General features: G+C 44.9%; 1 protein-coding gene across 1 annotated transcript in view; it reads right to left on the bottom strand.

The window, feature by feature from the left end:
• LOC137563701 (uncharacterized) overlaps positions 1 to 15,251 on the bottom strand; it is a 103,184-nt gene that overhangs the window by 58,187 nt on the left and 29,746 nt on the right. Inside the window, exon 10 of the mRNA XM_068276504.1 lies at positions 7,002 to 7,062. Within this exon, the coding sequence (XP_068132605.1) occupies positions 7,002 to 7,062 (61 nt within the window). The remainder of the gene's footprint in view (positions 1 to 7,001; positions 7,063 to 15,251) is intronic.

Below are 15,251 nucleotides of genomic sequence, written 5' to 3'. Positions count from 1 at the left end.
ACACTCTGCGTTCACACTGCCCGGGTCACCGGGTGCATTTAATTTTTTGGCCAGCACTATGACGCTGTGCTACTACTACTGTGCTGCTGCTGCTGAACTGACCGCCCGCTATGTCCTCCTGACTCAGTCGCTACTACACTCTGCGTTCACACTGCCCGGGTCACCGGGTGCATTTAATTATTTGGCCAGCACTATGACGCTGTGCTACTACTACTGTGCTGCTGCTGCTGAACTGACCGCCCGCTTTGTCCTCCTGACTCAGTCGCTACTACACTCTGCGTTCACACTGCCCGGGTCACCGGGTGCATTTAATTTTTTGGCCAGCACTATGACGCTGTGCTACTACTACTGTGCTGCTGCTGCTGAACTGACCGCCCGCTTTGTCCTCCTGACTCAGTCGCTACTACACTCTGCGTTCACACTGCCCGGGTCGCCGGGTGCATTTAATTTTTTGGCCAGCACTATGACGCTGTGCTACTACTACTGTGCTGCTGCTGCTGAACTGACCGCCCGCTTTGTCCTCCTGACTCAGTCGCTACTACACTCTGCGTTCACACTGCCCGGGTCACCGGGTGCATTTAATTTTTTGGCCAGCACTATGACGCTGTGCTATTACTACTGTGCTGCTGCTGCTGAACTGACCGCCCGCTTTGTCCTCCTGACTCAGTCGCTACTACACTATGCGTTCACACTGCCCGGGTCACCGGGTGCATTTAATTTTTTGGCCAGCACTATGACGCTGTGCTGCTACTACTACCACCAGTATGTTGCCGTGGTCCTTCTGTGCTGCTGAACTGACCGCCCGCATAGTCCTTCTCCTGACTCAGTCGCTACCATCACTGCACTCTGCGTTCACACTGCCCGTGTCCACTGACAACTCTGCTGCGATGTCATTGCTAATTGCTGCAAAAAAAAAAAAAAAAAAAAAAAATTACAAAAACCTCTCTGGAGCCTTTTTGCCGTCAGCCACTCATCCTCCTCCAGCGGTACCTTCGCCGCCAAGTGCCATTGGAACTCGCCTTCACCTCTTTGACTGCTTAACGCGTATATCCCTTTTTAAAACCACTTATTACCAATTAATAGCCCCATTTAAAGTGTTGATTTCACTTTAAAATCCATTTTCTGTAGAAAATTTTTTTGGGGGGGAATTTTTTATGTTGAAGTTATGTTGCCCCTTATCACCTCGATAATCCATGCTATTTGGGGGACTGTAGCATGTATGGGGGCTTTGTTATTAACGTTAAAAGAAAATCCGCCTCCGGGCGTGAATCCGCGCGTGATTACGCCATTCACGGGAAAAAAATCCGCGTGGTTGCGTGGACGCGGACGAAAATCCGCATGCGGCGGGGCCGAATGCGGATTTTTTTTTTGCAACCACGCGGATTTCCGAATTCGTGGATGAGGCACATCCGAGCATCCCTGATAACTTCATTCATGCCATACACACTGTCATGCATACCATGGAGCCACCTGAATCTCTAATAAAAATTCCCCATAAAAAATTCTCCAGTAAAATCCGTGTAGATAAGTGTATTGGGTCAATCCGCCTATGCGTTTATAGCAGTCCCCTCCGTTATCTCAGAGTGTCTATCCACCTGCCGCAAAGGACGCTTTCAATCACTTGTGCGTTCAGTCACTTACGCGTCTTGCAGCTTTTCTAATTTTCACATGCGGGCTCCGGCCGGTAGCCTCGCAAGCAGGACTCCTCTCTCTTTCCGTATCGCCGCTCCCCCGGTATGGCGTCCGTTTGCAAGCTCCTTACAGCTCCGTGCGCTCCGGCTGCACAGCTTTCCGGGTGATTGGCCAGTTGGGAGTGACGTCACTTCCCTTTCCGGGCTCCTGCGTTCCAACCAGCGTTCCAATGCGATTTCCTGCTTTCAGAACTCCCATATGCAACCATGCACCTTGTACTGTACGTGCTTTTGTTGCAGAATGTAGGAACACTGCGTGGATGCTCCTAGAGCCCTTCACATCGACATGTTTCGATAGTATACGACTATCTTCATCAGGATGAGGGATACCCACTGGCCACCACTTCCTGCTTTTTATAGACATCCAATCTATCAAATCTCCACCTTTCCTTAAAGGGGAACTCCATTCATTACTCATAGTTGCCCTCAATTCTCTAAGTCTCAATTTTTCACCCTCCATAGATTATTTTTACATTTTCTAAGCATTTTTAGGCATTTATTGGGCATTTTTTGAGCATTTTTAGGCATTTATTGGGCATTTTTTGAGCGTTTTTAGGCATTTATTGGGCATTTTTCAAGCATTTTCTGGACATTTTCTGATCATTTTTCAGTCATTTTTTGAAAACCTCCTCCTAAAAGCTTCCTCCTAAAAGCTCCCCCTCTCCCTCCATAGAGACCCAGGTGATCCATGCACTCAGGTGGCTCCCATTCATCTCATTGCAAGAAACCAAACATCTCCCATTCTTCATTTAAGCCATTAGGTACCATAGTGTTTAGATTAAAAATCCATTGGCTTTCTTTTCTTGACATTTTTGCTATGTAGTTTCCCCCTCTGGGGTCTCTCCGGATTATGCCCCCACATGTCTCTCCGGATTATGCCCCCACATGTAAATTAAATAAATTTGAGAGTTATGTAGATATAAAGAAATACACCAGAAAATTGTGCTTGAAAAAATATTTCCAGAGGAATCCTGTCACAAAGGAGGAGCCTAAAGATATTTTCCGACACACACATTTAAAAAAGCCTTCCCTCTTTTTTCCTGTGAGCGAAGTAAGCAAGGAAATACAAATTTTTGAGGACTATGTGGAAAAGGATCTGAGGAAGTTGAAACCCAGATCTAATTTTTTGGATAATTTAAAACCACATGAAAAGAAAGCTCTAAAAGATCTACAATTGAATAATCGGGTGGTTATACGTCCTGCGGACAAAGGGGGGGGGGGGGGAATTGTTGTGCAGGATAAAGAGGACTATGAGAGGGAGGCCTTAAGACTTCTGGGGGATCAAAATACATATAAGAAATTAAAGAGGGACCCCAGCGAGATATTTGAAAAGGAACTGGAATGCCTCCTGAAAGGAGCATGTGATGCTGGTATTCTGAATAGAAGGGAAATGAATTGTTAGCATTAAGCATCCAAGGGTGGCCAGGTTCTACCACCTCCCTAAAATACACAAGAGTCTTGCTGATCCTCCAGGAAGGCCGATTATCTCGGGGATTGGTTCGTCTACATCCAACCTATCGGGGTACATTGACACCTTCCTGCAAGGGTATGTCCGGGATACCCCCGCCTTCCTGGAGGACAGCAGACATATCTTGAACATATTGGAAAATTTGAATTGGGAGCAAGGGTGGATAATGGCCACCCTGGATGTTACTTCCCTTTATACCATCATTGAACACAAAAAGGGTATAGAGGCCATTGAACATTTTTTAAACTTGGATGATTCGTTACAGAGTGAGCAGAAACAATTTATTAAGGATGCAGTTTTGTTTGTATTAACACATAATCATTTTGAATATGGAGGAGATAGTTACCTCCAGACGAGCGGGACGGCAATGGGGACCAGGTTCGCGCCCGGATATGCAAATTTATTTATGGCCCATTGGGAACACACCCATGTATATGGGTGTGAGGGACCGGGCGCGGACCTGGTCCTCTGGAAGAGATTTATAGATGACGTCCTGCTCGTCTGGAGGGGCTCGACAGATGCTTTGGGGAAGTTTGTGGATAAAATAAACAATAATGATTGGGGGCTGAAGTTTACAGCAGAGGTAAGTGAGAGGGAAGTTAATTTTCTAGATGTATCTATTTATATAGAGGGAGCGGAACTGAAAACTAGAACCTATAGGAAAGCCACAGATGTGAATGGATACATCTTGGCCAACAGCTGCCATTTACCGGCATGGTTGGAGAACATTCCCAAAGGTCAATTCATGAGACTTAAACGGAATTGTACAGAGGAGGAGCAATATAAAAAAGAAGCCGATATAATGTCGGGACAATTTATGGAGAAGGGATATGAGAAGGATGCTCTGGAACAAGTGAAATGGGAGGTGGGGATAATGGAGAGGAAAACATTGTTAGAAAAAAAACAAAAGCAGGATACTGCAGATTTTTCAATGAGATTGAATTTGAAATACAACTCACAAATAGGATGTGTAAAGGGGATTATTAGAAAGCACTGGGGGATTCTGAAAGGCGATAAAATTTTGAGGGAAATATTGCCAGAGTATCCTTCTTTTGTGTTTAGAAAAGTAAGCAATATAGGCCTGAAAATAGCTACGGCCAATCATAATCGAGGGGACCTACAAAGGATTCAGGGGGAGGGGTTTGTAAGATGTGGGAGGTGTCAGAACTGTCATAGAACTAAGGGATATGCCAAAATTTTACAAGTAAAGGAGGGGAAGGAAATATACAGTATTGATGAATTAATAACATGTGACACCAGGGGGGTTATATATTGCCTTATATGCCCGTGTGGCAAAAGGTATATAGGACGTACAAAGAGGGAAATGCATAAGCGTATAGGGGAACATTTTAATAATATTTTGAAGGGTTGGGAGGGGCATCCCCTCTCCAAACATTTTAGACAGCACCATGGAAGCAAATTGAATAATGTGATATTTTTTGGATTGGAAATAATCCGGAGAGACCCCAGAGGGGGAAACTACATAGCAAAAATGTCAAGAAAAGAAAGCCAATGGATTTTTAATCTAAACACTATGGTACCTAATGGCCTAAATGAAGAATGGGAGATGTTTGGTTTCTTGCAATGAGATGAATGGGAGCCACCTGAGTGCATGGATCACCTGGGTCTCTATGGAGGGAGAGGGGGAGCTTTTAGGAGGAAGCTTTTAGGAGGATGTTTTCAAAAAATGACTGAAAAATGATCAGAAAATGTCCAGAAAATGCTTGAAAAATGCCTAATAAATGCCTAAAAACGCTCAAAAAATGCCCAATAAATGCCTAAAAACGCTCAAAAAAAGCCCAATAAATGCCTAAAAACGCTTAGAAAATGTAAAAATAATCTATGGAGGGTGAAAAATTGAGACTTAGAGAATTGAGGGCAACTATGAGTAATGAATGGAGTTCCCCTTTAAGGAAAGGTGGAGATTTGATAGATTGGATGTCTATAAAAAGCAGGAAGTGGTGGCCAGTGGGTATCCCTCATCCTGATGAAGATAGTCGTATACTATCGAAACATGTCGATGTGAAGGGCTCTAGGAGCATCCACGCAGTGTTCCTACATTCTGCAACAAAAGCACGTACAGTACAAGGTGCATGGTTGCATATGGGAGTTCTGAAAGCAGGAAATCGCATTGGAACGCTGGTTGGAACGCAGGAGCCCGGAAAGGAAAGTGACGTCACTCCCAACTGGCCAATCACCCGGAAAGCTGTGCAGCCGGAGCGCACGGAGCTGTAAGGAGCTTGCAAACGGACGCCATACCGGGGGAGCGGCGATACGGAAAGAGAGAGGAGTCCTGCTTGCGAGGCTACCGGCCGGAGCCCGCATGTGAAAATTAGAAAAGCTGCAAGACGCGTAAGTGACTGAACGCACAAGTGATTGAAAGCGTCCTTTGCGGCAGGTGGATAGACACTCTGAGATAACGGAGGGGACTGCTATAAACGCATAGGCGGATTGACCCAATACACTTATCTACACGTATTTTACTGGAGAATTTTTTATGGGGAATTTTTATTAGAGATTCAGGTGGCTCCATGGTATGCATGACAGTGTGTATGGCATGAATGAAGTTATATTGTTCCACTTATTATTATTTTTTTAGAAGACATATGCAGGAGGGGATATAGTGGAGAACTTTTGAAGTGATCTTGTATATGAAACCCTTTATGCTTATATGGTTTTAACTCCAAAGGCTAGATATTTTTTATGTATAGATAAATAAACTATCAATTACAAACTTGGATACGAGCGCTATTCTCTGTTTTTTGTCTATTTTTATGTTTGGTGGGGATTAAAGGGATACCCACACCTTGAGAATTAAGCAGCTGATTGATTGGGAGGATAGGGAGACAGAGTAGCGCCTTTTTACTTCTCCTTCTTTTTGCTTCTCAAGGACTGCGATTCAGACAGTCAACAATTTATTCGGAACTCCAAAAAACAATGCAACGCGTTTCACGGGCCATACATCCCGCTTCCTCAGGCAAAATACAGTAGGAGTCACAGCATCTGTATTATATCAGCGAGTTCGGTGCCTCTGCCTCTGTAAGGTTGTCTGGAGTGTGGATTGGGAAATGGGGCAAGCATGGAACCACAGCATTTTCCTGTATTATATGCCTTGAAGAAGAAGTCTGACTTTGGCTGTGAAACTAGCATCAGGCTGTGCTATCTGTAACATTACAGTATGACATATAGGCTATTTTATTAACCTTGTCTAAGAAAAAGTTGTTCTATATGTAATATTTGTATCATCTTATTAAAATATATGTATTGTGTGTGTGTATTCTGAATTAAAGGGTGCTGTATTACTTGTTGACCATGCAGTGATTTTAAGAAACAACTGCTGCAAAGCTGGCGGACACACACACACACACACACACACACACACACACACACACACCTTTATTTTTTTCATTCCACATAGTGTAAAGTGTAATAAAAGAACAACATATGAGTAGGAACTCCTTTGCCATAGCTGCATTATGTTTGCATACTCAGAAATTAATTCTAACCAAACTGCCACCAAGGTCTTCCATTTCAAAAGGTTTAGGATACCAGTTAACATCCCTAGCGGTAACTCCGGGTCAGGCTCAGAGTAAAAGAAAAAAGTTGCTGGGAGAGGTAATCATGGGGAGGTGAGAGGAGGTGAGTGTGTGCAGGGGCTGCTGCAGATATCATTAAAAAATATATGGCTTTTAGACCCTAAAAACAGGAAAGAATCATACCGTCAGTGAGGTTAATGACCTAAAACCTGTGAATGAACATTGGTGTTGTCTTGTGAATGCTTGTAAAAGATTGTGCTTCACTTTCTAAGTAGTAAGAGAATTATTATGAGTTGTTAAGCTTACCTTTGTAATATATTTAATTTTTTCTCTCTGTTGACATATATGCAGAAGTTCTCTGATGGATCTGAAAGGGAAAAATGTTTGTTACAAATATAACATGAAGAGTTTTCTGTAAATGTGTGATTTACCAAAATGTAGTCTCCATGTAACTATGAAGTCTGTTACATTTAGTGATGCATGCTTCTACAATGCTAGCTGCACCATGACAGATCCCCTTTATAGGAAACCTGAAATAGGAGTATGGATGATGCCATCTACACCAAAGCAGGTAATTTGGGCGCCGACAGCTGAGAGGGGAAATAGACCGCAACGTAAATTTATGCAGTGTTGCACTGAATACATTTATGATTCTTTGTCTTTGGGCTGGAGGTTGGTGGTGTTTATTATGTCAGATGAATGAGGGGTTGTGAGGGCAATTAGTACAGAGCTACAGTATGTCATCTGAAAAAAATCACAGCAAAATTATGCCCTCAACTGTACACCTAATATTGCCCCAACCTGCTTTTCCTAGTACCTTCATGCACAGTGGCACAGGGTAGCATGCGCCTGGGCGTCTATAGATGAAAGGCTACAGCCTGCACCATGACACATAAATATCGTAAGCACCTTGTCATGCTGACCTGCAACACTCAGCATAGTGGATTGTGGAAGCAATGAGAGAAGGTAACTGGTAGGGAGGAGAAACTGAGCCCCCACCCCCTGAGAACCCAGAGCAGTTGCCCCTTTGCCATAAATGCTGGCCCTGAGGAATTTTGAAACTCTTCTGTGGTGCAGTCTATGCATGGCTTTTCCATCACCGTAGTTATGAAGTACAGTAGACTGTCATATAACTGTCATTGTATAACCATAGCCATTTATTTACACACTCTTATTTTGTAGATTTGTACAGCATTAGATTAGTACAGTAGATTAAACAGTGTGTTTGAATGCTTGGTCATCAGATTTCAACAATAGCGGTATCCCATTATTGGATCACAAAGGAAACAAAATATAATCAATACCGGGGGGGGGGGTAGTTTTATTTGAGTGCTTAATTAATGTCAATCTGAAAACCAAGTTGTTTTGCATTAATAGGTTAAAGCTTTTGTTTTTATTCTATTCTGTATGTAGTTTTCTCTCTGAATAACAATTGCAGCATCAGAAGCCTGTGGTGCCTCCCAAACCACTCAACTGGGAATACATTAGCAGATGGCATTCTTGGCAACAGCAAAGCAAATGAATCCTATGGCACTTTTAATATAGTGGCTCAGTGCTATAAAGAGCTAAGATTGTTATTGAGTGTCTGGGATTATGTGTTTAACTGCATCAGAGCTACAGTGTCTGGTGAGAGTCATGCTTTCAAAACTTCAGAGCTAAAATAGGCAGCTGCTTAGATACTGGTGATGCAAAAAGACATATGTCAATCAAGTACAACTAAAGGGGGAAAAGAAGAGCTGCAGTGTCATCATCATCATTTCTTTTTCTTTTTTATTTATTTTTTTATAAACGCAAGTAGCTCTACATTTTCTTCTTTCAGGAAGACATCTGTTAGTATATGAATTGGAACAGTTCCTGTGGAAAAGTACCAATACTTAACTTTTTTCAGGGTCTTTACATTAAAGAACCATTTTGATGTTTATGGATTGCATTTCTTGGTGTTTGGTCCTAAAGGGCACACTTGTCTATTGGTCCCCTCAATGTTCACCATGAGCCATTACGTCTTTTTAAAGGGAACCTAAACTGAGAGGGATATGGATTTTTCCTTTTAAACAATACCAGTTGCCTGGCAGCCCTGCTAATCTCTTTAGCTGCAGTAATGGCTCAATCGCACACCTGAAACAAGCATGTAGCTAATCCAGTCTGACTTTAGTCAGAGCACCTGATCTGTATGCTTGTTGAGGGGCTGTGGCTAAAAGTATTAGAGACAGAGGATCAGCAGGAGAATCAGGCAACCGGTATTATTTTAAAAGGAAAAATTCATATCCTTCTCAGTTTAGGTTCCCTTTAAATAAGTAGATCATTACGATTTAATCTCCTTTCAGGGAAGCGGAGTGGAAGATAAATGGAGGCTGCCATATTTATTTCCTTTTAAACTATTCCGGTTGCCTGGTAGTCCTGCTGACCATTCTGGCCGCAGTAATGTCTGAATCACACACCTGAACCAAGTATGCAGCTAATCTTGTTAGATTTTTGTCAGAAATGGCTACTCTTGCTTAGTGTCTATGGCTAAAAGTACTAGAGGCAGAGGATTAACAGAACAGGCAGGCAATTTGCATTGTTTAACCTCCCTGGAGGTCTATTAAAACCGCCAGGGGGCAGTGCAGCTCTTTACTTTTTTTTATTTTGATTTTTTTAATCATGTAGCTAGCCTAGCGCTAGCTACATGATAGCCGCTGTGCAGCGGCATCCTCCCACCCCCTCCGATCGCCTCTGGCGACCAGTGCAAACAGGAAATCTCGTTCAGAACAGGATTTCCTGTTTGGCTTCCCCAGTCGCCATGGCGACGATCATCATCGACATCGATAACGTCATCGAGAGTCCCGATCCACCCCTCAGCGCTGCCTGGCACTGATAGACCAGGCTGCGCAAAGGGTCGGGGGGGGTGGCGGGTAGCGGCGGGCGGCGATCGGGAAGTACACGCAGCTAGCAAATTGCTAGCTGCGTGTACCAAAAAAAAAAATTTATGCAAATCGGCCCAGCAGGGCCTGAGAAATCCTCCTGCGCGGCATAGCCCGACCTGAGGTCGGGCTTACCGCCAGGGAGGTTAATATTAAATGTCAACCTCCATGTAGCTCTCACATCAGATTCCCTTTAAAGCGGATCCGAGATGAAAAACTAACTATAACAAGTAACTTGTCCATATATGTTACCTGAAGTTTAGATAGTTTACACAGCAAATCTAGCTGCAAACAGCTTTAACAGAATATGATTAGAGTTGGGCCGAACCTCCGATTTTAGGTTCGCGAACTTCCGCGGAAGGTTCGGTTCGCGTTAAAGTTCCCGAACCGCAATAGACTTCAATGGGGATGCGAACTTTGAAAAAAAAAATTATGCTGGCCACAAAAGTGATGGAAAAGATGTTTCAAGGGGTCTAACACCTGGAGGGGGGCATGGCGGAGTGGGATACACGCCAAAAGTCCCCGGGAAAAATCTGGATTTGACGCAAAGCAGCGTTTTAAGGGCAGAAATCACATTGAATGCTAAATGACAGGCCTAAAGTGCTTTAAAACATCTTGCACGTGTATACATCAATCAGGTAGTGTAATTAAGGTACTGCTTCACACTGACACACCAAACTCACCGTGTAACGCACCGCAAACAGCTGTTTGTGTAGTGACGGCCGTGCTGGACTGGTGCGCACCATGGCGAGAGTGCAGGTTTTGGTGGCTTTACAGCCCATATGGTCGCCTGGCTGATGTAGCTGAATGACAGAACAGTGACTGTCCAGCTGATCAAATTTGGTCTGACCACAATGAAGCAATGACCTTATTATCTTTTGTGTGCCCCCGGAGACACTCATCTAGGCGCCGGTCATTGCTTCATTGTGATACGCAAGCCCCTTCACCACGGCAAGGTAATGATCACGAAGGGGAATGAGCGCATGTACATGCCTTTTCTTTTGTTGTTGCAGCTGCCCGCAGTGCAGCCAGAAAAATTAGGCAGTCATGTACACGCACCAGAAAAATTATTACAGCGGCCGCTGCTAGCAGCGGCCTAAAAAATTCAGCAATCCGCCTGGAGTCCCTGACCCTGTTGGTGGTGGCGGAGAAGGTAGTCAAGCAGCCTGCAGGCAGACATGCTGTGTGGAGGGACTGGGAGCGACTTAGTCTTCTTGGGGCTCACTGAACAGGTATACAGTGGCGGGTTCACTGAACAGAACAGGTATACAGTGGCAGGTTCACTGAACACAACAGGTATGCAGTGGCGGGTTCACTGAACAGTACAGGTATACAGTGGCGGGTTCACAGAACAGGTATACAGTGGCAGGTTCACTGAACACAACAGGTATGCAGTGGCGGGTTCACTGAACAGTACAGGTATACAGTGGCGGGTTCACAGAACAGGTATGCAGTGGCAGGTTCACTGAACAGAACAGGTATGCAGTGGCGGGTTCACTGAACAGTACAGGTATACAGTGGCGGGTTCACAGAACAGGTATGCAGTGGCAGGTTCACTGAACAGAACAGGTATGCAGTGGCGGGTTCGCTGAACACAACAGGTATGCAGTGTCGGGTTCACTGAACAGTACAGGTATGCAGTGGCGGGTTCACTGAACAGTACAGGTATACAGTGGCGGGTTCACTGAACAGAACAGGTATACAGTAGCGGGTCCACTGAACAGAACAGGTATGCAGTGGCGGGTTCACTGAACAGTACAGGTATACAGTAGCAGGTTCACAGAACAGGTATGCAGTGGCAGGTTCACTGAACAGAACAGGTATGCAGTGGCGGGTTCACTGAACAGGTATACAGTGGCGTGTTCACTGAACAGAACAGGTATACAGTGGCGGGTCCACTGAACAGAACAGGTATGCAGTGGCGGGTTCACAGAACAGGTATGCAGTGGCACGTTCACTGAACACAACAGGTATGCAGTGGCGGGTTCACTGAACAGGTATACAGTGGCGGGTCCACTGAACAGAACAGGTATGCAGTGGCAGGTTCACTGAACACAACAGGTATGCAGTGGTGGGTTCACAGAACAGGTATGCAGTGGTGGGTTCACAGAACAGGTATGCAGTGGTGGGTTCACAGAACAGGTATGCAGTGGCAGGTTCACTGAACAGGTATGCAGTGGTGGGTTCACTGAACAGGTATGCAGTGGTGGGTTCACAGAACAGGTATGCAGTGTTGGGTTCACAGAACAGGTATGCAGTGGTGGGTTCACAGTACAGGTATGCAGTGTTGGGTTCACAGAACAGGTATGCAGTGTTGGGTTCACAGAACAGGTATGCAGTGGTGGGTTCACAGTACAGGTATGCAGTGGTGGGTTCACAGAACAGGTATGCAGTGTTGGGTTCACAGAACAGGTATGCAGCCAGGAACAAGCTAAGCCTAACTAATCTTTCCCTATGAGAGACAGTCTGCAGCAGCTCGCCCTACTCTCACTAATGCAGGCACACAAGTGACCGTAATGGCCGCTGCTGCCTGCCTTATATAAGGGGGGTGGGGCTCCAGGGGCTAGTGTAGCCTAATTGGCTACACTGGGCCTGCTGACTGTGATGTAGAGGGTCAAAGTTGACCCTCCATGTGCATTATGGGGCGAACCGAACTTCCGCAAAGGTTCGCCTGCGGGACGCGAATGCGAACCACGGAAGTTCGCATGGAACCGTTCGCAGGCGAACCGTTCGGCCCAACTCTAAATATGATTGATATGATTGATTATTCCTGTGATACAATGACAGCAGCCATGTTGTTTGTAAACATTACACAGAGGCAGGCTTATCTGCATCTTGAGCACAAAAAAAAATCCTTCCTCCTCCCCTCTGCCTCTGAAATCTCTGGCTAGTAATACCTCCCCCTTCTCCTGCCCAGACTGAGCTTCCATGAGCCTTTGCTACTGTCTGAAAGTGCCTTGGCTCTCTGAAAACCTGTGGGCGTGTGTAGTTTATAGGGAATTAGAGTATTAAAACAAAAACAAAAAAGTATTTGGCTTGAGGAATTCCCTATAAACAATAGGAAAGAAACACAATTATGCAATGAGTAAAAGTTCATCTCGGATCCACTTTAAGACAGAATACATTTAATTACATGGGCTGTCCTGGGTATCTATGGTCCTCTACCAATCAGTTGAAAAGGGCGCCCCAATAAACGCGATTTTTCTGATGCAGATTTCCCATAGGCATTCATTGGAGTAGTTTTCTGCATCCAGAATCCGGGTGTAGTGGAAATAGGCCCTAACACCGGTAAAAAGGGTGCCAGAGGAGCCCAATAAAATAGCGGTAGCTTAGTAGCTTAGTGGTAATAGAGGCTTCCTGCTATTTGTAGCCACACTTTGCTTGTTTCTGTTTGAGGATAAACTACTGCTAGCCATAACTATTTTTACTATACTGTATAGTGACTACATAAAACTGTATAATGAAATTGAAAAGGATAATAATATGAATTAATAACATTTCCATCTGCGGCCACTACATTGAATTTGCACTACTACACTGACTATTGAATATGAACTACGACTTTATATAGCGGCCGCTGCCAGAGGGGTTAAGGTTAGGCACCCCCATGGGGGGGGGGGGGTAAGGTTTAGCGCTGGGAGGGGGGGTTAGGGATCAGTAGAGGGATGGTTGTATGTAAGAGTACAGTTAGGTTAGGTCGGAATTAACTGGTACAACATTCATAATTTGATATTTAAATAGCGGCTATATCTAGGGGATTAAACTCATTAATTTTGACCGATACTGTAATAGTGGATATATCCTTCGCCTTTTTTACATGTACGAGGTCCTCTATGACCCTTATTAATTAAGCTCTACCATTTCTAGCTACAGTGCATTCTTTTTGTGTACCGGTATCCATAACTGAACTGGTTCATTTCAATAAGGCCATACTAATGCTTTGTGTAGAGGTCAGTTTAAATTGTCTATTCCTTTTAAAGGGAACCAGAGGCCCCAGGACAAATATTCTATACATACCTGGGGCTTCCTCCAGCCCCATACGCCTGGATCGCTCCCACGCCGCCGTCCTTTGCTGCCTGGATCCACCGGTGCCGAATCCTGTCATGGCCGCCAGTCGGCCGGCAGACGCGGCCAATTGTCCGCATCACACGGGGCTCCCTCCATGTATGTACGCGTGAGGCTGCCTACTGCGCAGCCTCACGCATACATACATGGAGGGAGCCCCTGTGATGCGGACAGTTGGCCGCGTCCGCCGGAAGTGACGGGACCTGGTACCGCCGATCCAGGAAACGGAGGATGGCGGCGTGGGAGCGATCCAGGCTTATGGGGCTGGAAGAAGCCCCAGGTATGTATAAAAGCTTTTTCTTTTTTTTTCTTAAGTTCGTCTCTGGTTCCCTTTTAAATACAAGAGAATAATTTTAACTAAACAAAAACAGCAGACTGTCACTGCATGCTGCTACTGAGTCAATGGTTTATGAGGCCAAAGATGGCGTGCTCCTACCACCACTGGAACTAATTTGGCCTTCACTCTCCAGATCTCTAGATCTTCATGCCCTGGTACTTTTGCAGCTTCTTTCTCCTTTTCCTTAGGATGTTGTCACTTAGCACTGCCACAGCTGAAGTAAGAGCAGTATGGCGGCTGTCATATTTATTTCCTTTTAAACAATACCTGTTGTCTGTCAGTACTGCTGATATGTTTGGCTGCAGCAGTGTCTGAATCCCACACCTGAAATAGGTATTTCGATAATCTTGTCATACTTTAGTCAGAGCACCTAATCTGCTTGATCAGGGTCTATCATTAAAGGTGCCCATACATCTAGCAATTTTGCTGTACGATTGATCACTTTATTGAATCGAGAGTAAATCGAGTGTGTTCCAGTATGCCCAATCGATGAAAAGTGGCTGATATTATGTTTAGGATATTGCTTGTACTGTGTGGGACACTAGTCGATAAACTTTCAATCAACCATACTGAATTTGATTCCCCAAGAAAGTCGATCGCTTTGTTAATTGAATCAGAATCACTATATGTATGGCTACCTTAAAAGTATTAGAGGCAGAGGATCCTCAGGACAACCAGGCAATTTGCATTGTTATATGTCCACCTCCATGTTCCTCACACTTCAGGTGTGCTTAAATGCTCAGGTTTCTAATCCAAAAGGTATGTGTCCAACTCTTCACCAAAGACTTCAATAGTATTTGGATTTGGGGCCTTTAAATCCATAACACGCTAACCTGTACAGCCAAAATTTCCTCATATCAAAAATTGTTATATTATAACACTATTGGGAGACACCCATTCTGCAACAACATACGACAACACCATACTGCAGTTAAAATAACATAGGTAGTTAAATACATGGCCTTAAACACTTGCGGATTCCGGGTGGTTTGGCTGATCTGTGCTGCGGGGGCTCTTCAGCCCACAGCACAGATCAGAAATCAGGCAGGGTGATCAGACTTCCCCCCTTTTTTCCCCACTAGGGGGATGTCCTGCTGGGGGGGTCTGATCGCCGCCGCGCTGCTGTGCCTAGCGGGGGGGCTCCTCAAAGCCCCCCTCCGCAGCACTAGTCCTCCCTCTGCCTCCTTCCCTCCCTCTCCCGTCCCCTGTGTGCGGCGCAGGACGGAAAGCCGTCCTGCGCCGGATAGGATAGGC

The sequence above is a fragment of the Hyperolius riggenbachi genome, chromosome 3, assembly GCF_040937935.1.
Source record: "Hyperolius riggenbachi isolate aHypRig1 chromosome 3, aHypRig1.pri, whole genome shotgun sequence".
In the NCBI taxonomy this organism is placed as follows: Eukaryota; Metazoa; Chordata; class Amphibia; order Anura; family Hyperoliidae; genus Hyperolius; species Hyperolius riggenbachi.
Note: the sequence above shows the minus strand (reverse complement) of the source record. Positions and strands in the feature narration are given on the sequence as shown.